The 22,768-nt window shown below is 45.4% G+C and overlaps 1 protein-coding gene across 1 annotated transcript in view; it reads right to left on the reverse strand.

The window, feature by feature from the left end:
• Positions 1–22,768, reverse strand: part of adcy8 (adenylate cyclase 8 (brain)) — a 138,691-nt gene that overhangs the window by 23,954 nt on the left and 91,969 nt on the right. The window contains exons 10-13 of the mRNA XM_060905944.1: positions 17,785–17,986; positions 5,216–5,308; positions 4,626–4,813; positions 4,448–4,529 (exon numbers count right to left, since the gene is read on the reverse strand). Of these exons, the coding sequence (XP_060761927.1) occupies positions 4,448–4,529; positions 4,626–4,813; positions 5,216–5,308; positions 17,785–17,986 (565 nt within the window). The remainder of the gene's footprint in view (positions 1–4,447; positions 4,530–4,625; positions 4,814–5,215; positions 5,309–17,784; positions 17,987–22,768) is intronic.

A 22,768-nucleotide genomic window follows, 5' to 3' on the forward strand; every position in this document is an offset into this window, starting at 1 on the left:
GACAGTTTAATGCATTGTTAAAGAGTTGATAAAATAGATCAAAACCAAAGTGAGCTGTTGCTTTTTCACCTACCAGTAGAACACACCATGTCCAAACACTACCAATCCCAAACACTGCAAGAAATCCAAAATAACACCATACCCAAATACTACACAAGACCTTTACCATACCAAAGCATATTCCAGATTGGCACCAGTGTTATGCTTATACATTCTTACATTTAGTAGAAATAATAATAATAATAATAATAATAATAATAATAATAATAATAATAATAATAAAAAATTATTATTATTATTATTATTATTATTATTATTATTATTATTATTATCAGTTGCTTCATTTATATAATGGACAGCAGTAGTACCCTGCTCAACTCTGCAAATCTTTCATTTTGAAACATTCATTAATTACTCTGTTGATTTAAGGGTCCTGTTTGCAAGCACTACAGAATGTAACAGAATCTGTCACTTTGAGTCTCAGTCAGAATCTGCAACCTTTCCTGTTCTTCAAACCAAGTTGAAATGCTTCTCTCCTTCTCTCTTCTACATTTCTAAGTGAAATGCTGACTTCATTATTTATTCATTTAAACCTTCATAAAAAGAAACAAAAGACAAGAATAACACTGATTAAAGGGACCCTCCAGCAGATTTATTCTTAAACTTGTGTTAAGTAAAAGTATTCGTAGATTTCAACAATCAAACGTTTGTTTTCGGAGACCAGACAGTGTTATAGAAAAATACATTTTTATTAAAATACCAGATGGGCCTCCTGTGGAAGTAGTGGAAGCTTGGAGCAACTGGGCTGTTTATATCCTCTGCTTACAATGTGGTTTTGCTAGTATTTGCAAGTATTTTTACCGAGTTTATAGATTTCTAAATAAATAATGTATGCCTCATTGCACAGCATATAAAAGCCAAAATGATGCTAAAAAGAAGGACGAGAAGATATCTTTTCACCATTTACCTGGCCAGAAATGTCCGACTATTCACAAGAAATGGATTCATGCCATCGGAAGACCTCAAAACAATCTGCCTGCGGTGCCCTACTTATGCTCCAAACATTCTGAATCATCCTGTTTCGATGAATCAATGGAATTAAAAGCAAAATTAATGGGGGCTTCCAGGATAAGAAGAAAGCTAAAAGATGATTAGGGATAAAATTAGCTCATGTTTTAAGTCGTTCAAATTCTGTAAAGCTGCTTTGTGACAATGTTTATTGTTAAAAGCGCTATACAAATAAACTTGACTTGACATGATGCCTTGCCAACAATATTTGCCCATCGTTCAGTTTCAAAAGTCCGCTGATGCAGTGTTGAGTGGCAACAGAGACAACAACACCGGTTGTTAGTTTCGACTTTCTTCTACCGTGACTCTTTGTAGTATACAGGGATGGATCCAGCCCAAGAATCTGACAGAGGCACATTTGCAGAAATAGTTTCACTAATTTTACCAGATCGCTAAGGATTTTCACAGGGGCATAGAGTACACCGAGCCCTTTCTGAAGAGGGCAGCCATGGCCTGCTACAACCGTGGCTCAGCCCACTATTCTCTCCCGAAGCCCTGCATGAGTGTGACTCACCGAAAACTTTAATATGAGCTCTTGCTCCAGCCACATGTGCATGGATTTAAAAATCCATAACTTGGCCACCAAAAGTCCTCGCCCCACCAAACATTTCAAGCACCTCCCTTTCCTCGAGATCTTTCAAAACAGTCCAGGCTTGGCCCACTATGACAGCGGCTTGGCCCGTTATTCACCCCCAAACCCCCCCCCGCGAGCGCAACTCGCCGAAAACTTTAATATCAGCCCTGGCTCCAGTCGCTCACGTGTGCGTGGATTTAAAAATTCATATCTCAGCCACCAAAAGTCCTAGCCCCACCAACCTTTACAGGCACCTCCCTCTCCCTGAGGACTTTCGAAACAACCCAGGTTTGGGCCACTACGACTGTGGATCAGCTTGTTATTTATGGCAAATTTCAAATTTTTACCTCTTTCTTGAGCATTTTATTGGTTTGACCTAGATTCTTTGTCTTAGGTCATGCTATCCAAAGCATCATGAGAATACAGGTAATTAGGTCAGGTAAGCATCACCGCTTACCACAGGTGGTCGGATCCTGAACCACTGGTCTGTTGGTTGAATGTGGTTATAGCCCATGTAGCCTATACCAGCTAACAGTAAAGTAAACAAATGCTTTGTGACCGATGCCAAGTGGTGCACATATATTTCTGACCCAATACATGTGCATCGGTTGCATCAGTCTGGATCCATCCCTGGTGTATTATCAGTGTCTTACCTGGTGAATTGTAATCGGTATTTCGATGCATTGTAGGCTCTTCAGAGTATACTGGAAGAAAATACGGGTAACAAAGAAAACACCGACATTAAAGAACAATCACCGACGGATCAAGAGACGGAGCATTCAATTGAGCACCAGGTACGGTCTATTACACTCCAGATAAGAGAATTATTCAGAACATTTTGCATGAAACTCACTCATTTGAAATTTCCAAAGTTTTAATTTCATGGTAGTTTCAGTTTCATTTTCATTTATGTGCTAGGAACGTGAATGAACCGGAAAGAGGGATATTGCTGTACAAACAGATGAACCAGTCAGTGTTGAAATCCAGACAGAGACAGTTGTCTTCCAAGACAAGATTATCCAGTGTTCTTTGTTGGAAGATGAAAGTGTCTCATTAGATGATTTGCTAATAGCAAAACCACGATGTAAGCAGAGGATATAAACAGCCGAGTTGCTCTAAGCTTCCACTATGCCACGTCATTGCATACGTCACTTCTGCAGGAGGCCGAGCTGGTATTTTAATAAAAATTTATTTTTCTAGAACGCTATTTGGGCTCCAAAAATGAATGTTTGACCATTTGAAATCTACGAATACTTTTACTTAACATAAGTTTAAGAGTAAATCCACTGGAGGATCCCTTGAAATGTAAAATATGCCAATGCATTAAGAGCATCTAGTGAAAAAGCTTTGGGGGTTTATCAGTGACTATAGAATATTATATGTGAAGGCTGGTTTTCCCAGCTTTGAGTGAAACCTACTGTAGGCATTCAGCTTCCACTGTAATAGAGAGGTGATACATAAACATTATTTGTTGAGAATGGCTTTAATAATAAACAGACAGATAATGAAAGTATCAATTGTGATCCCATCTTCTCTCATACCTTTCTAACACAATGATTAGCAGTTAATTTATCCTGAAAGGTGAAGGATGAACAGCAAAGAGATTTTCGAAAATAAAAGGACACAGTATGTATGTAAATTGCATTTTTTTTTTTACTACAGGATTTTTCTGTAGAACATTCAATGCCCTGGTGAAAAAAAGTTCGCGAAAGTACACTGCATGGGATTATGCTACAGTATACTAAAGTGGACTTACAGCCAGAGTAATGATTTAAATGTGTGAACTACTATCTCCATGGATCCAAATACTCGGGACAAAAACAACTGAAAATGGTCCAGTATTGAGTGAGAAATCTATAACCGGCAATGCAAAACTGCCATGCAATGTAATTCTATGGGGCAAACATTAGACTTATGCAATGCTACAATTTCTAGAAAAAGTAACAGCAATGAGAACTATACCTCTCTTCTCTCTTAAAAAGTCAATTTCTCTCTCTCTCTCTCTCTCTCTCTCTCTCTCTCTCTCAAAACCCTGTTACTAGTTTACTGCTGTTTCATTACCCTGCAGGTCTCATATTGATCACTAGAATCAAATAGAGTAATTCACTAGAGTGAACTTAAAAGGAACCCTGTTTACCCCGTTTCTGTCTCTCTCTCTCACACACACACACACACACACACACACACACACACACACACACACTTTCTCTTTCTTTGACTTCTGTGTGTGTGTTTAGGCACTAAATTTTATTTTATTTATAAACTTTGCCATGGGCGGCACGGTGGTGTAGTGGTTAGCGCTGTCGCCTCACAGCAAGAAGGTCCTGGGTTCGAGCCCCGGGGCCAGCGAGGGCCTTTCTGTGCGGAGTTTGCATGTTCTCCCCGTGTCCGCGTGGGTTTCCTCCGGGTGCTCCGGTTTCCCCCACAGTCCAAAGACATGCAGGTTAGGTTAATTGGTGACTCTAAATTGACCGTAGGTGTGAATGTGAGTGTGAATGGTTGTCTGTGTCTATGTGTCAGCCCTGTGATGACCTGGCGACTTGTCCAGGGTGTACCCCGCCATTCGCCCGTAGTCAGCTGGGATAGGCTCCAGCTTGCCTGCGACCCTGTAGAACAGGATAAAGCGGCTAGAGATAATGAGATGAGATGAGACCTGAGGTCCCACAAAAAACCATAGAGTTAAGATTAAAGTTGTAGGCATATGGTTCTCTGCAGTGATACAAAAGTCAATGGAAAGACCTCACAAGTATAATAGGTGTGTGGGTGTGTGTGCGTGCGTGTGTGGGTGTGTGTGTGTTCCCTCACCTGTTGTCCATGATAAAATACGGCTAAAAGGAACATTGCCATGAGCAGTAAAGATGTTCTCTTGGTTCCCAGGAAGCATTCGCTGTTGTCAGGGTAACAGGATAAAGATCGTCATCAGTAAGATTTACTGGATTCTAAAGGGCAGAGATTCTAACACTGGAAGTGTGTGTGTGCTGACCTCTGGTTGGTGAAGCCATCGTATTCAGAGATGGTGTCATATCGGGTGAACAGTAAGTGATAGAAAGCTTCAGTCAGTAGTGAGTAGATGGCGATCATTAGCAGCAGGATGGCCAGTTTCAGGACAGAGTTTAAGCGCAGGAACACAGCACACGTCACCATGGCCAACACGCCCGTAAACACAAAGTACTGGACAAAATAAACTCGAATAGTTTAATATGCCTACAGCCATGGCTGCAAAGTCAGAATAACTTTAACAATAAATGCTTCATGTATATAGACACAAACATATAAAGAAACACATCAATGAAAAGCATCTCATACTGTGCACCAGCTTAAGGAAACGTACTGTTAGTTTACGATTTCTCAGGAACCATTTTAATAGCATTCAATTGCTTATGAATGCATAATCTTAGAAGAATTTACTCTGTCGCCATTAATCTGATTGCACTGTCTGCTATCGAATTACCCAAAGGATGCTACACACTACTTAATTACTCATAGTGATATCTTTAAAATAGCTACACCATTGAGTTTCTAAGGTGACTTTTCTGTCATCTATGTACTGAATAAGCCATGGGAAGAACAAACCTCTGGGTAGAGACAGCCAGGAATCGAAGCTGAAGCATCAAATGTGCCATTCCTGAATACATCCCAAATTGATTTATCAACATTACACCATAACTAGAAAGAAACAGAAATAATGTATTATAATGACCTTCATATAAAATGCCCTTTCTGATTATTCACAACAATACACCAAGCAATATGTGAGACAGCATCTAAACAAAATGGGAGCATTCATTTATATTACAACTCCAATTTCAAAGTACAACCCCAATTCCAAAAAAGTTGGGACAAAGTACAAATTGTAAATAAAAACGGAATGCAATAATTTCCAAATCTCAAAAACTGAAATTGTATTCACAATAGAACATAGACAACATATCAAATGTCGAAAGTGAGACATTTTGAAATTTCATGCCAAATATTGGCTCATTTGAAATTTCATGACAGCAACACATCTCAAAAAAGTTGGGACAGGGGCAATAAGAGGCTGGAAAAGTTAAAGGTACAAAAAAGGAACAGCTGGAGGACCAAATTGCAACTCATTAGGTCAATTGGCAATAGGTCATTAACATGACTGGGTATAAAAAGAGCATCTTGGAGTGGCAGTGGCTCTCAGAAGTAAAGATGGGAAGAGGATCACCAATCCCCCTAATTCTGCGCCGACAAATAGTGGAGCAATATCAGAAAGGAGTTCAACAGTGTAAAATTGCAAAGAGTTTGAACATATCATCATCTACAGTGCATATCATCATCAAAAGATTCAGAGAATCTGGAAGAATCTCTGTGCGTAAGGGTCAAGGCCGGAAAACCATACTGGGTGCCCGTGATCTTCGGGCCCTTAGACGGCACTGCATCACAGACAGGCATGCTTCTGTATTGGAAATCACAAAATGGGCTCAGGAATATTTCCAGAGAACATTATCTGTGAACACAATTCACCGTGCCAGCCGCCGTTGCCAGCTAAAACTCTATAGTTCAAAGAAGAAGCCGTATCTAAACATGATCCAGAAGCGCAGACGTCTTCTCTGGGCCAAGGCTCATTTAAAATGGACTGTGGCAAAGTGGAAAACTGTTCTATGGTCAGACGAATCAAAATTTGAAGTTCTTTATGGAAATCAGGGACACCGTGTCATTCGGACTAAAGAGGAGAAGGACGACCCAAGTTGTCATCAGCACTCAGTTCAGAAGCCTGCATCTCTGATGGTATGGGGTTGCATTAGTGCGTGTGGTATGGGCAGCTTACCAGAGGTGGAAAAACCCGGGTGCAGAAAGTAAAAACCCTGCCACATTTTTGCTCCAGCCAATTCAATGAACCAGCTGATCCTAATTACCACATCCCCTAAGCCAGGTTGATGAGCTAATTGGTGAAATCACCTGTGTTGAGAGCACAGGCAGAAGGAAAACCTAAGCAGGACTTTTACTTTGTCAATCCAGTTTTTCCACCTCTGCAGCTTACACATCTGGAAAGACACCATCAATGCTGAAAGGTATATCCAGGTTCTAGAGCAACATATGCTTCCATCCAGACGACGTCTCTTTCAGGGAAGACCTTGCATTTTCCAACATGACAATGCCAAACTACATACTGCATCAATTACAGCATCATGGCTGCGTAGAAGAAGGGTCCGGGTACTGAACTGGCCAGCCTGCAGTCCAGATCTTTCACCCATAGAAAACATTTGGCACATCATAAAACGGAAGATACGACAAAAAAGACCTAAGACAGTTGAGCAACTAGAATCCTACATTAGACAAGAATGGGTTAACATTCTGTGGCAGCGGGGGCGTGGTCAAGCGCCGGTCTGTGACAGGAGGGCGGAGTTGGGGAAGGTAAGTGGCAGAATCGCTACACCTGAGTGTGATTAACCTATGTTGTGTGTGTGTTCTCCCCAGTAAACCGCGTCCTACTTAAGGAGGGAGAGTGAGAGCGGAGGGGAGTCATTGAGAGGAGACTACAGTCTGCATGTGCGCGAGTCAGTCTCCGAGTGTTTGGGCTAAATGTTAGACTGAAAAGTTTGGCAATAAAAGCCGTTTTGCATCCTGATCTCTGTCCTGCCGTCTTCTGTGCTCCACCCACACACTGAACTTTCTACAGTGGTGCCGAAACCCGGGAAGGTGGAGCACCGGTCCTGCAGCCCCATGGAATCCTCCCCGTTCGCGGACTTGGTCCACGCCCTCGCCACGGCTCAGCAGAGCCAGCACCAGGCACTCGTCACGCTCCGGAAGGAGCAGGAGCGCCGCTTCGAAGCCCTGGTGCTGGCTCAGCAGGAAGACCGAGAGGGGTTCTGGCACCTCCTCGCGTCGGCGGGGTCCACCAGCACCCCGGCCGCGGGCCCATCTCCCATCACCTTGACTAAGATGGGCCCGCAGGACGACCCCGAGGCATTCATCGCGTTATTCGAGCAGGTCGCCGAAGCCTCGGGGTGGCCGATGGAGCAGCGCGCGGCGCGCCTCCTCCCCCGCCTGACGGGAGAGGCGCAGTTAGCCGCACTACAGCTCCCTACCGAGCACCGGCTGGCCTACGCCGACCTTCGCCAGGCTGTCCTCCAGCGCGTGGGGCGCACGCCGGAGCAGCTGCGCCAGCGCTTCCGCGCGCTGCGAATGGAGGAAGTCGGCAGCCCGTTCGCGTTCGGCCAGCAGCTCCGGGACGCCTGCTGGTGGTGGCTGAGGGCCGAAGATTGCGACGCCGAGGGAATCATCGACCAGGTGGCGCTGGAACAGTTCATCGCCCGCCTGCCCGCCGGAACCGCGGAGTGGGTCCAGTGCCACCGCCCGGCGTCGCTGGATCAGGCCGTAGGACTGGCGGAGGATCATCTGGCGGCTGTCCCAGCGGCAGGACAACGGATGGCATCATCTTCTCTCTCCTCTTCTCTCTCTCTCTCTCTCTCTCTTCCCCCTCCTCCCGTGTCCCGTCCTCGCCCCATTCCCCCACCACGGAGGCGGGGGCCAGCTCCACCCCAGCCAGCCCGCCGCACCCGTGGTGCCCTCCCGTTTCTCCCTTCTGTGTCTGTCTCTCCCCCCCCTCAGGTGAGTGACCCTGAAACCACAGCTGCAGAGGGGAGGCCCGGGCCGGTTTGCTGGCACTGCGGGGAACCGGGCCACCTGCAGCAACAGTGTGCCGCGATGGAGGTGGGGGCAGTGGTGCGGATCCCCGACGCGCCAGAGGCTGCCCTCGATCAGGCTGGAGCGTATCGCATACCGGTAAGTGTACAAGGGGTGACATATCAGGCGTTGGTGGATTCTGGTTGCAATCAGACCTCTATCCGCCAAAGCCTGGTGCAAGACGAGGCATTGGGGGGAGCACAAGGGGTGAAGGTGTTGTGTGTGCACAGGGATATTCACAGCTACCCGTTGGTGTCAGTCCACATACATTTCAGAGGGGACAAATCCATAGTGAAGGCGGCGGTTAATCCTCGCCTTACCCACTCTTTGATCTTGGGGACTGATTGGCCGGGATTTCGGAGGTTGATGGCACACCTAGTAAAGAGTGGGTCTTGCCGGTTATCAGGGGAGGTCCCCGGTGTCGCTTTGGCTGGAGCTGCGGTCGCAGAGCCGTCTACATCATCTCCACGACAGAGTGAGGAGCCCCCGGCCCCTCCTCTTTCTATTGGGGAATCCCTCGCGGATTTCCCACTGGAACAATCGCGAGACGAAACTCTGCGACACGCGTTTGACCAAGTGAGAGTAATCGATGGTCAAACGCTCCAGCCGAACGCCACCCCGCCCTTCCCCTATTTTTCCATTTTAAAGGATAGGTTATACCGAGTGACGCAGGACACTCAGACGAAGGAACGTGTCACCCAGTTGTTAATTCCAAAGAGCCGCCGGGAATTGGTATTCCAGGCGGCTCACTTTAATCCCATGGCGGGACACCTCGGGCAGGATAAAACACTCGCCCGGATAATGGCCCGATTCTATTGGCCGGGGATTCACGGCGACGTCCGTAAGTGGTGTACGGCGTGCCGCGAATGCCAGTTGGTAAATCCAGCGGCCATTCCAAAAGCGCCCTTGCGCCCCCTACCATTAATCGAGACCCCGTTTGAAAGAATTGGGATGGATCTCGTCGGGCCATTAGATCAGTCAACACGAGGGTACCGCTTTATATTGGTTCTGGTGGACTATGCAACGCGATACCCGGAAGCAGTGCCTCTTCACAATATCTCTGCACGTAGTATTGCAGAGGCCCTCTTCCACGTCATCTTCCGGGTCGGAATCCCGTAAGAGATTTTGACTGACCAAGGCACCTCGTTTATGTCACGAACACTGGCCGAACTGTATTGGCTACTGGGTATTAAGCTGATCCGCACCAGCGTGTATCACCCACAGACGGACGGTTTAGTCGAACGGTTCAATTGCACCCTCAAGAATATTATCAAAAAATTCGTAAGTGAGAACGCATGTAACTGGGATAAGTGGCTCGAACCCTTGTTGTTTGCAGTGTGAGAGGTCCCCAAGCCTCCACGGGGTTCTCCCCGTTTGAATTATTGTATGGGTGTAAGCCGCGCAGCATCTTAGATGTACTGCAGGAAAACTGGGAGGAGGGACCTTCACAGAGCAAAAATGAAATTCAATACATTATGGATCTGCGCGCAAAACTCCACATGCTCACCCACCTAACTCAGGAGAATTTGCGGCAGGCCCAGGAACGGCAAACCCGCCTGTACAACAAGGGCACGCGCCTTAGAGTTTTCACTCCGGGAGATAAGGTACTCGTCCTGTTGCCCACATCGAGCTCCAAATTAATCGCCAAGTGGCAAGGGCCCTTTGAGGTCACACGGCAAGTTGGGGACGTCGACTATGAGGTTAGGCGAACGGACGGGGAGGGGGCGCTACAGATCTACCACCTCAATCTGCTGAAGCTCTGGAACGAGGAGGTCCCTGTGGCGTTGGTGTCGGTAGTTCCGGAGAAGGCGGAGCTGGGGCCGGAGGTCCAAAAAGGGTCATTGGCATCTCGCACCTCTCCGGTCCCCTGTGGAGACCACCTCTCCCCGACCCAACTCACGGAGGTCGCCCAGTTGCAGGCCAAGTTTTCGGATGTGTTCTCACCCCTGCCCGGTCGCACCAACCTCATAGAACACCACATAGAGATGCCCCCGGGGGTGGTAGTGCATAGCCGTCCTTATAGATTACCCAAACACAAAAAAATGGTGGTTCGGGAAGAACTTCAGGCCATGCTCGAAATGGGCATCGTCGAGGAGTCCCACAGTGACTGGAGCAGCCCGGTGGTCTTGGTTCCCAAGGCCGACGGCTCGGTCCGGTTCTGTGTGGACTATAGAAAAGTCAACGCGGTGTCTAAATTTGACACGTACCCAATGCCTCATATTGATGAGCTGCTCGATCGACTAGGCACGGCTCGCTTTTACTCGACACTGGATTTGACGAAGGGATATTGGCAGATCCCCTTGACTCCATTATCCCGGGAAAAAACAGCCTTTTCCACACCGTTCGGCTTACACCAGTTCGTCACACTTCCCTTTGGGCTGTTTGGGGTGCCCGCTACGTTTCAGCGGCTGATGGACCGGGTCCTCCGGCCCCACTCCACCTATGCGGCCGCTTACTTAGACGACATCATCATTTATAGTAATGACTGGCAGCGGCACCTGCAACACCTGAGGGCCGTCCTTAGGTCGCTGAGGCGGGCGGGGCTCACTGCCAACCCGAAGAAGTGTGCGATTGGGCGGGTGGAAGTACGGTATCTGGGCTTCCACTTGGGTAACGGGCAGGTGCGTCCCCAAATTAATAAGACAGCAGCGATTGCGGCCTGCCCAAGGCCCAAGACCAAAAAGGGGGTGAGACAGTTCCTGGGGCTGGCTGGCTATTACCGTAGGTTTATACCTAATTATTCGGACGTCACCAGCCCGCTGACTGACCTCACTAAAAAGGGGGCGCCAGATCCGGTCCAGTGGACAGAGCAGTGCCAGCGGGCTTTCTCTGAGGTAAAGGCTGCACGGTGTGGGGGGCCACTTTTGCACTCCCCTGACTTCTCTCTCCCTTTTTTGTTACAGACGGATGCGTCGGACAGAGGGCTGGGGGCCGTTTTGTCCCAGCAGGTGGGGGGAGAGGATCGCCCAGTATTATACATCAGCCGAAAGCTGTCAGTGCATGAGGGGCGCTACAGCACCATCGAGAAAGAGTGCCTGGCGATCAAGTGGGTGGTCCTCGCCCTCCGTTACTACCTGCTGGGGCGCTCTTTCACCCTCTGTTCGGACCACGTGCCCCTCCAGTGGCTCCACCACATGAAGGATGCCAATGCGCAGATCACCCGTTGGTATCTAGCGCTCCAACCTTTCAACTTCAAGGTGGTCCACAGGCCGGGGGCGCAGATGGTCGTGGCGGACTTCCTCTCCCGTCAAGGGGGGGGGGGGGGGGTAGTCGGCTACGGGCCGGACGGGCGCCCGGCCTGAGTCGGGCGGTGGGGGTATGTGGCAGCGGGGGCGTGGTCAAGCGCCGGTCTGTGACAGGAGGGCGGAGTTGGGGAAGGTAAGTGGCAGAATCGCTACACCTGAGTGTGATTAACCTATGTTTTGTGTGTGTTCTCCCCAGTAAACCGCGCCCTACTTAAGGAGGGAGAGTGAGAGCGGAGGGGAGTCATTGAGAGGAGACTACAGTCTGCGTGTGCGCGAGTCAGTCTCTGAGTGTTTGGGCTAAATGTTAGACTGAAAAGTTTGGCAATAAAAGCCGTTTTGCATCCTGATCTCTGTCCTGCTGTCTTCTGTGCTCCACCCACACATTGAACTTTCTACACATTCCTATCCCTAAACTTGAGCAAATTGTTTCCTCAGTCCCCAGACATTTATAGACTGTTGTAAAGAGAAATGGGGATGTCTCACAGTGGTAAACATGGCCTTGTCCCAACTTTTTTTGAGATGTGTTGTTGTCATGAAATTTAAAATCACCTAATTTTTCTCTTTAAATGATACATTTTCTCAGTTTAAACATTTGATGTCATCTATGTTCTATTCTGAATAAAATATGGAATTTTGAAACTTCCACATCATTGCATTCCGTTTTTATTTACAATTTGTACTTTGTCCCAACTTTCTTGGAATCGGGGTTGTAGGTGGGGATGCTGTTTATGATGTATATAAAACAGAATGCAACAATTTGCAAATCCTTTTTGACCTATATTCAATTGAATACAATACAAAGGCAAAATATTTAATGTTCAAACTGATCAACTTTATTGATTTTTGTAAATATACATTAATTCTGAATTTGACGCCTGCAACGTGTTCCAAAAATTTGGCACAGGTGCATGCTTCAAAATCCACCATACATTTTCAATGGGAGACAGGCAGGCCAATTAAGCACCCATACTCTGAGTACAAAGCCACATTTTTGTCAAGTCAAGATTATTTTTATAGCACTTTTAACAATAGACATTGTCGCATAGAAGCTTTACAGAAATTTAAAGACTTTAAATTTGAACTAATTTTATCCCTTGTCAGGGTAGGAGGCGAATGTAAGTGCAGAAGTGATGTTTATTTACAGTGGTGACAAACACACAGGCAAACAGTCCAAATCAGCAGACAAACTGAATAACATGAAGACTAGCGAAAGGTCAGGCAAGGCACAAACAGGATATCATAGGCAGTGAGAAAACAGGAACGAGGAACAGGCACAGAAATCAGAAAACCAGGAAATCAGATACAGGCAATAAGGCTCAGTAATGCGTACTGTCATAGTGTAATACTTTGCACTAAGTGTGCATCTGAACAGTCTTTATATAGGCGCATATATTGCTCCTTGATCATAAGTTGGTGTGTGTCGTTAACGGTGCATGTGCAAGAGTCCACTCGATGCATGTGCAGCCTGGGGCATACCTGAGAGTTCTTCAGGTGCACGCAACAAAGTGTGCAGGACTGACAGAACCCCCCCCCCAAAGAGCTCCCTCCATGAGTCAAAATCCATCTTACTTGGCTCTGGTGGGGGCTTGGGCTCTGGCTCAGGACAACACTTGGACTCTTGGCTAGAAGTGGGCGTGTACTCAGGAGAAGACTTGGGGTCTGGACTGGAAGTGGGCTTGAGTTCTAGGGATGACTTTGCCTCTGGACTGGACTCAGGCTCCAGTCTAGACTCGGGCTCTGGACTGGACTCAGGCTCGAGCTCTAGAGATGACTCGGGCTCCGGGCTGGACTCGGGATCTGTAGAGGACTCGGATTCTGGACTGGACTCGGACTCTGGAAGTGACTCGAGTTCTGGACTGGACTCGGGCTCGAGCTCTGGACTGGACATGAGCTCTGGACTGGACTTGGGCTCGAGCTCTGGAGATGACTTGGGCTCTGGGCAGGAAGTGAGCTCAGACTCTGGACTTGACTTGGACTCTGGACTTGACTCTAGTTTGAACTCTGGATTTGACTTGGACTCTGGACTGGATTCTAGTTCAGATTCTGGACTGGACTTGGACTCTGGGCTGTAAGAGGGCTCAAGCTCAGGACTTGACTTTGTGCTGGAAGCATGCTCAAGCTCTAGACTTGACTTGGACTCTGGACTTGACTTGGATTCAGGACTTGACTCTAGGTTGACCTCTGGACTTGACTTGGACTCTGGACTGGGCTCTAGTTCGAACTCTGGACTTGACTTGGACTCTGAATTGGACTCAGGCATGGGCTTGAGCTCTGTCAGCGCATTGCGTCGATCCTGCTCAGGACCTGGTGGCGGGATAATGATGTCTTCATAGCTGGGTGGCGGCGGAACAACATCATCTTCATAGCTGGGTGGCAGCGGAACAATGATGTCTTCATAGCTGGGTGGCGGCAGAACGACGACGACGCCTTCATGGCCAGGCAGCGGTGGGACAATGACAACGATGCCTTCATGGCCAGGCAGCAGCAGGATGGCGATGGCGTCTTCATAGCCAGCTGAGGCAGAGGTCACTCCGTCATCCTCCGGCACAGATTCTGGAACAAGCTCAGGTTCAGGCACTAGCTTAGACTCTGGCATTGGCACTGGAGCTGATGCAGGCACTGGCTCTGATGCTGGAGCTGGCTCCAACTCAGGCATTGGCTCTGGCACTGGAGCTGACTCTGGCACTGGTTCTGGAGTAGACACTGGCGCAGGTTCTGATGCTGGCTCTGGTACTGCGGCTGACCGACTCAGGTGCTGGCAAAGATTCTGGAGTAGACACTGGTGCAGGCTCTGACACTGGCTCTGGCATTGGCAGTGACTCTGGTTGGTGCTCTGGTTCAGATGCTGGTTCGATGCAGGCTGAGGAGCTGGTTCAGGTTCAGATGCCAGTTCTGGTTCTAGCTCAGGTTCAGGTGCTGGCTCTGACTGTGGAACCAGCTGTGGGACTGGCTCTGGAACAACAGCCTCTAGGAGGGGCTCTGGAGCAGCGGCCTCCTTTGCTGTCGCTGCAAAGGCCACTGGAGGGAGCTCTGGAGCAATGGCTTCCTCTACTGCCGCTGCATTGGCCACTGGAGGGAGCTCTGGAGCAGCGACGTCCTCTGCTGCTGCTGCATCAGCCTCAGGCGTGATAGCCCCCTCCCAAAAAGTTTCATGGGGGTCCTCCTTTTCTAAAGGTTCATAGATGACCCAGAGCATGGCTAAGAAAGTCTGTGAGCTCTGCAGGCATGGGTGCTCTACTCTGATGAGGTACTCCACCCATTGGCAAGCTCGTCCAGCTATCCAAGTAAGCATGAAGCTCACCCAGATCAGTTTTGGTGGCTTGGGTTCTTTGAGGTCCTTATAGAACAGGTTACACTGCAGGGTGAATCCCCTGCCTGGGTGCTCACTACGTCGATCGCGATCGACCGGTCGATCTCGAAGGCAGGGATGGTAGATCTCATGATTGATATGTAAATATTAATATATTTGTTATGAAATTAAAAAAAAAAAAAAAAGTCGTGGTCATTTTTACATGTAAACAAATTCGCTTTTTCCCTGAAGCGAAATGTCAGCCAAGCGCTGTGTCAAAAAAAATGTTACATTAGGTTACCATGACAACCAGTAAAATGAAACTGCTGGTTTCAAAGATGCAGCGCCGTGATTTAGGAAACTTCCAAAACCTCGCCTCGGAGCTGGAGATGCAAGGGAGGGCGTTTGCGCAACTTAACAGTGCGCGCTACACTGAGCAGATTGAAATTCTCCAGTCAGAGTTTGAGAAGCGATTTCAAGACTTTGCTTTGCTTGAGCCACTAGCTACATTCATGTGCCACCCATTCGGGGAAGATACTGAGGTGGATTCCCTCGCCTCAAAAGTTGCGGCACTGTTTCAGCTGAACACGTCTGCCGTGCAAGACGAGATGCTGATGCTGCAGTCTGACATCGAGTTGAAGTCCAGGGCGCATGGGCCGTTTTGGAATTTACTCACGGAGGCGAAGTACCCGAACATGCGGCAATGTGCCACCTCCTTAACCGCATTGTTCGGCTCCACTTATTTGTGCGAGTCGGCCTTTTCGCATATGAAGATCATTAAGTCTAAATACCGCTCCAGTATGTCCGACGATCATCTCGAGGCCTGCTTGAGGCTCGCTACCAGCAGCTACTGTCCGGACTATGCAGCCCTCTCTGACTCCCTCCAGTGCCGATCATCATCGGATTAAGATCTGATTTAGGGCCTACATCAGTATGCTATGTATTAATGTTGTGCTGTTGCTAAGTTCCACGGTTAAAAAAAATTTTTTTAAAAATATAAAAGAAGGAAAAATGTTTTTATATAAAATTGTTGTAAATGTCAAATCTCTGTCTAGCAGGCTATACAAAAGTCAATTGATGTGAACAAAAATGTTTTGGGGTTTACAATGCCTGTCTGGATGCATTTAACTTTTTTTTTCTAAACATAGCCCATTTTTTTTTACAGTGGGCTTGTTTCATGTTTACTTATTAGTAGTTTGCGGTTTATAAAAGTTAACAGTGATTTGAACAAAAATACGTTTAGGAGTACAAAGCTTATGCATTTAACATAATTTGAATGTAAATTTTAGTCACCTTTTTGTATGCATGTTTGCATATTATTAAACAAATTGCATATGAATGTTTATAAATCAAAACAAGTGTCATGATTGTTATTATTATTATTATTATTATTATTAGTAGTAGTAGTAGCAGTACTAGTAGTCATAGTAGGCCTAATAGTGGTAACAACCTAGTCCGAGTAGATCATATTAACATGGTCATTTTAAAAGTAGCTCGCAAATCAAAATATTGTGGGCACCCCTGCCCTAGGGTGATATATTCCATAGTATGGTGCTGGGAGGTCCATTCCAAAATGCTGCCAGAAATAAAAAGCTAGGGGCTGAGACAAGGGAACCTGGTAGATGTGTGGGATGGCAAACTGGATAACTTCCGCTACATCCATTGTTCCGTGAAGTATTCTGTCAGGGTGCAGTGGGAGGCGGATGTAAGTGCAGAAGTGATGTTTATTTACAGTGGTGACAAACACACACAGGCAAACAGTCCAAATCAGTAGGCAAGCTCAATAACATGAAGACTAGTAAAAGGTCGGGCGAGGCACAAACAGGATATCACAGGCAGAGAGAAAACAGGAACAAGGAACAAGCACAGAAATCAGAAAACCAGGAAATCAGATATAGGCAATAAGGCTCGGTAATGCGTACTGTCGTAGTGTAATACTTTGCACTGAGCGTGCAGCTAAACAGTCTTTATATAGGTGCACATATTGCTCCTTAATCATAAGCAGTTGTGCGTCATTAACGTCGGGCGTGCAAGAGTCCACTCGACACGTGCGCAGTCCAGAGCGTGCCTGAGAGTTCTTCAGGTGCATGTGCCAAAGCGCGCAGGACTGACATTCCTAATCTATCCCCAATGTTTTTGTAACACATGCAGAATGTGGCTTGGCGTTGTCTTGCTGGAATAAGCAGGGTCGTCCCTGAAAAAGATGTCATCTGAATGGCAGCATATGTTGCCCCAAACCCTCTATGTTCCTTTCAGCATTAATGGTGCCTTCACAGATGTGCAAGTTACCCATGTCATGGACACCAATACACTGCCATATTATCACAGATGCTGGCTTTTGAACTTTGTGCAGGAAACAATCTGGATGGTCCTTTTCCTCTTAAGCCTGAAGGACACAATATCCATGATTTCCAAAAACAGTTTGAAATGTGAACTCGTCAGACCACAGCACACTCTTCTACTTTGTGTCAGTCCATCTCAGATGACCTCAGGCCCAGAGAATTCGGTGCCATTTCTGGATGTTGTTGATATATGGCTTTTGCTTTGCACCAGAGATGCAGTAACAAACTGTGCTTACTGAGAACAGTTTTCTGAAGTGTTCCTGAGCCTATGTAGTAATGTCCTGTATACAATCATGTCAGTTTTTAATACTGTACAGTGCCGCCTGAGGGATAGAAAATATTGGTTTTTGACCTTGTCCCAACTTTTTTGGAATGTGTTGCAGGCATCAAAAGTTTCAGTTTGAACATCACAAAAATGACATAAAAATGTATATTCTCGAAGTGTATGAAGTAGAACATTCTATGGATCTACAGAGTGCAGAAACCTGTAGCACACCACAAACCTTAACCTATTATTGTTATAGACTCCATGTCTAATGTATAGCAGGTCTTAATGAATTTGTGTGTGTGTGTGTGTGTGTGTGTGTGTGTGTGTGTGTGTGTTATACTTACAATGTTGATAATGGCTGCCAGGAAGTTGATAAGGATGGAGAGGAGGATGATAACATTTCGCGCTGTGTATGTCTCATTCACCCAGCAGCACGCCTTACGCAGCACTAACGGCAGACACTTGTAGTCTTCTGCCGTCGTCACAACAACCAGACAGCAGTGCAGCAATATAAGTACAGAAAACTGGATCACCATGGTCAGCAACCTGCAGACATCACCAACACACCTAGTGTTATGGTTAAAAACTTTGTCTCCACAGTGCTTTTGAAAAACGTGTAAAGTATACCTAATGTAGACTTCCATCCATCCGTTATCTGTAGCCGCTTATCCTTTTCTACAGGGTCACAGGCAAGCTGGAGCCTATCCCAGCTGACTATGGGTGAGAGGCGGGGTACACCCTGGACAAGTCGCCAGGTCATCGCAGGGCTGACAGACAGAGGTGGGGTTTACATTAGACCGTATCAGCGGATCATCAGATTAATGTTTTTAAAACGATTAGCGTGCACACAGCAACACCAATACACGATTCGCGTGCACACAGCAACACCAATACACGGATATGCTCGGCTCCGCAGGCATCCTGCGCTCCAAATCACTCTGCCCTGAACAGCGAGTGCCCTCTGGAGGGTGCGCACTCTGGCCTTGCGCAGCTCACAGAGCGCGCGAGCATAGCGCACGAGCAGTGATTCGGGACAGCCGCTGTGTGTGTGATCCCAGTGCATATCACTTACCACTTGCAAGTGGAAGGATGGCAAGCCTAAAGACAATCATAAGTACACAATGGGTAGTATTTGCATCAGTATTTGCAGTATTTTCATACTTTTATACTCTTTAATGAAAGGTGATACAAGGCGGAAGTCCGCGCCGTTTTTCAGCAGTCGCGTCACATGACCAACGCCAGCGAATCAGGAAGGTGGATGTCACAGTGACGTTGTCCAATGACGACGCCAGCTAGAGCTCAGCACAGCGTATCCGCGTATTCTCAATGTTTACACAGCACCGGACCAGACACGATCTAGATTGAATACGTGGACCCTGGCGGATTCCCGTTTCCCGGCGTTTCCAGGCGTTTTAATGTAAACAGACAGTGCATCCGCGAAGAAAACGAGACAGATACGGTCTAATGTAAACTTGGCCAGAGACACACAACCATTCACACCCACACCTATGGTCAATTTAGAGCCACCAATTATCCTAACCTGCATGTCTTTAGACTGCGGGGGAAACTGGAGCGCCCGGAGGAAACCCACGCAGACACAGGGAGAACATGCAAACTCCACACAGAAAGGCCCTCACCGGCTGCTGGGCTCGAACTCAGAACCTTCTTGCTGTGAGGTGACAGTGCTAACCATTACACCACCATGCTGCCCCCTAATGTAGACTTATTTTCAAGAAAACACTTTACTTTGAATTATTTTTACAAAAAAAAATAATGCTCAAAAAATTTTGTGTCTGCAGAGCATGTATGTATTTCTGTGTTGAAAACTTTACCTTGCTGAAATATTCTGTAAAGTACTGTACCAGTCAAAAGTTTGTACACCCCTACTCATTCATAGGTTTTTCTGTATTTTGACTATTTTTATCCCCCTGGCATATAATGCAGGGAATATAGCCATCACTCTGTCCGTCCGTCCATCTGTAAAGAAGCATTTTAGTTTCCGGAGCCTAACTCAAAAACTATTCTGAATTTTTTCACGAAACCTGACAGTTATGTTCAGTGACAAGAGGAGTTGTGCCTTTTGACATTTTGGGATTTCTGTGATTTTTTATTTTTTCCATATTTCCATGGCAACCAATTCAATTTAGGAAAATTTGGAATGGGGCCCGGGGGATATGTCATCTCCTGATGACTCTTGTTTACATTGCAGAACAATACTGTAGACATCAAAACTATGAAATAACATATGGAACATATATAGAATTATGTTTTAAACAAAAATGTGTAAAAAATGAAACGTTTCATATTTTAGATTCTTCAAAGTAGCCAGCGCTTACCTTGATGACACTTTGCACACTAGTGGTGGCATTATCTTAACCAGCTTCATGAGGTAGCCACCTGGAATGCTTTTCAATTAACAGGTGTGCCTCGTCAAAAGTTAATTAGTGCAATTTCTTGCCTTCTTAATGTGTTTGAGATCAAATAGTAAATAATAAAAATACAGTAAATAGCCCAATTCCACAACTGTAGTAATCCATATTATGTCAAGAACCGCTCAACTAAGGAAAGGAGAAACGATGAAGTAACTTTTAATTAATAAGAATAAAGTAAAACCATTGAATTTGAAAGTGTGTCCAAACTTTTGCACTGCAAAAAATTGAAAACTGAATTTGAGGAGAAAATTACTGAATACTAGTGAAATTATCTTGCTGCATGGACAGATATATTTACTTGATAAGACATCTTAGAATAAGTTGGTTGCAATCTAGAACTAAATTTAATAATCTCAGAATTGGTGTCTTGTATTCTTCTAATAGGAAATGCTAGATCGTTTCAACTATTTTCAAGATATTTTCACTTGCTATCATTTTTTTTGCAGTGTGACTGGTACTGTATACAGTATATTTTGTGTTGAAGCAAAGCTTTAACAAATTATGCTTTCAAAATATGTTGGAGATCTTACGATCAATATTAACAGTATTCACTGATATTAGCAGTATTAATAGCAAGACATTAATAAAGATGAATGTGATGTTAAGGCTTATGTCTACACCCTGGACTTGAAGTCCAATATTGGCTACAATTAAACTTAAAAACTTCAAAAATTGAGAAAAAAAAAAAGAATACCACAATTGTTTGTGTTAATTTGATGTTGCTTTTACAATTTGATTATTATAATCCCATATGTAAGCATCAGTATCCCAAGAACAGTTCATAGTCCATACAATTAATACAATTCTAAACATATAATTTGGAGTAGTGATGCATTTTTAAAGTACAGTAAAATAAAATAATAAATAAAAAACCAACGTAAGGTGTGTTTGTATTTTATTTGTAATACAGTCTATCCTTTAATATAAACCCCTGCTCCTCGAGTACCCCTGCCCTGCACATATCAGTGTTTAAGGGTGTATTAGAACAGTGAGAGCAGGACTGGGGGTCTCCTGGACCAGGGTTGGAAACCTGTGACCCTTACCCATTCCCACAACTATCCAGTCAGCGAACTTTGTGACAGCCATGTGATTGGCTGATTTGATAATTGCATGAAGGTGCAGGTTTTCCAGTTAAAGTGGCTGGTGAGTGAATAAAGTGCTCAAATATAGAAAAGTGACCCTTTTATTCTTTCTTTTTCTTTTAAAATGAGTAAAACACTGAAGGTGTATTGGACTTTTAAAAAAGATATATATAAAAATACACAGTAGTGCTTGAAAGTTTGTGAACCCTTTAAAATTTTCTATATTTCTGCATAAATGTGACCTAAAAAATAATCAGATTTTCACACAAGTCCTAAAAGTAGATAAAGAGAACCCAGTTAAACAAATGAGACAAAAAACATGATACTCGGTCATTTATTTATTGAAGAAAATGATCCAATATTGCATATCTGTGAGTGGCAAAAGTATGTGAACCTTTGCTTTCAGTATCTGGTGTGACCCCCTTGTGCAGCAATAACTGCAACTAAACGTTTCCGGTAACTGTTGATCAGTCCTGCACACCGGCTTGGAGGAATTTTAGCCCATTCCTCTGTACAGAACAGCTTCAACTCTAGGATGTTGGTGGGTTTCCTCACATGAACTGCTCGCTTCAGGTCCTTCCACAACATTTTGATTGGATTAAGGTCAGGACTTTGACTTGGCCATTCCAAAACATTAATTTTATTCTTCTTTAACCATTCTTTGGTAGAACTACCTGTGTGCTTAGGGTCGTTGTCTTTCTGCATGATCCACCTTCTTTTGAGATTCAGTTCATGGACAGATGTCCTGACATTTTCCTTTAGAATTCACTGGTATAATTCAGAATTCATTGTTCCATCAATGATGGCAAGCTGTCCTGGCCCAGATGCAGCAAAACAAGTTCAAACCGTGATACTACAGTACCACCACTATGTTTCACAGATGGGATAAGGTTCTTATGCTAGAATGCAGTGTTTTCCTTTCTCCAAACATAACACTTCTCATTTAAACCAAAAAGTTCTATTTTGGTCTCATCCGTCCACAAAATATTTTTCTAATAGTCTTCTGGCTTGTCCATGTGATCTTTAGCAAACTGCAGATGAGCAGCAATGTTCGTTTTGGAGAGCAGTGGCTTTCTCCTTGCAACCTTGCCATGCACACCATTGTTGTTCAGTGTTCTCCTGATGGTGGACTCATTAACATGAACATTAGCCAATGTGAGAGAGGCCTTCAGTTGCTTAGAAGTTACCCTGGGGTCCTTTGTGACCTCGGTGACTATTAGACGCCTTGCTCTTGGAGTGATCTTTGTTGGTCGACCACTCCTGGGGAGGGTAACAATGGTCTTGAATTTCCTCCATTTGTACACAATCTGTCTGACTGTGGATTAGTGAAGTCCAAACTCTTTAGAGATGGTATTGTAACCTTTTCCAGCCTGATGAGCATCAACAACGCTTTTTCTGAGGTCCTCAGAAATCTCCTTTGTTCGTGCCATGATACACTTCCACAAACATGTGTTGTGAAGATCAGACTTTGATAGATCCCTGTTCTTTAAATAAAACAGGGTGCCCACTCACACTTGATTGTCATCCCATTGATTGAAAACACCTAACTCTAATTTCACCTTCAAATTAACTGCTAATCCTAGAGGTTCACATACTTTTGCCACTCACAGATATGTAATATTGGATCATTTTCCTCAATAAACAAAAGACCAAGTATAATCTTTTTTGTCTCATTTGTTTAACTGGGTTCTCTTTATCTACTTTTAGGACTTGTGTGAAAATCTGATGATGTTTGAGGTCATATTTATGCAGAAATATAGAAAATTCTAAAGGGTTCACAAACTTTCAACCACCACTGTGTGTATATATATATA

Source organism: Neoarius graeffei, chromosome 23 (genome assembly GCF_027579695.1).
Source record: "Neoarius graeffei isolate fNeoGra1 chromosome 23, fNeoGra1.pri, whole genome shotgun sequence".
In the NCBI taxonomy this organism is placed as follows: Eukaryota; Metazoa; Chordata; class Actinopteri; order Siluriformes; family Ariidae; genus Neoarius; species Neoarius graeffei.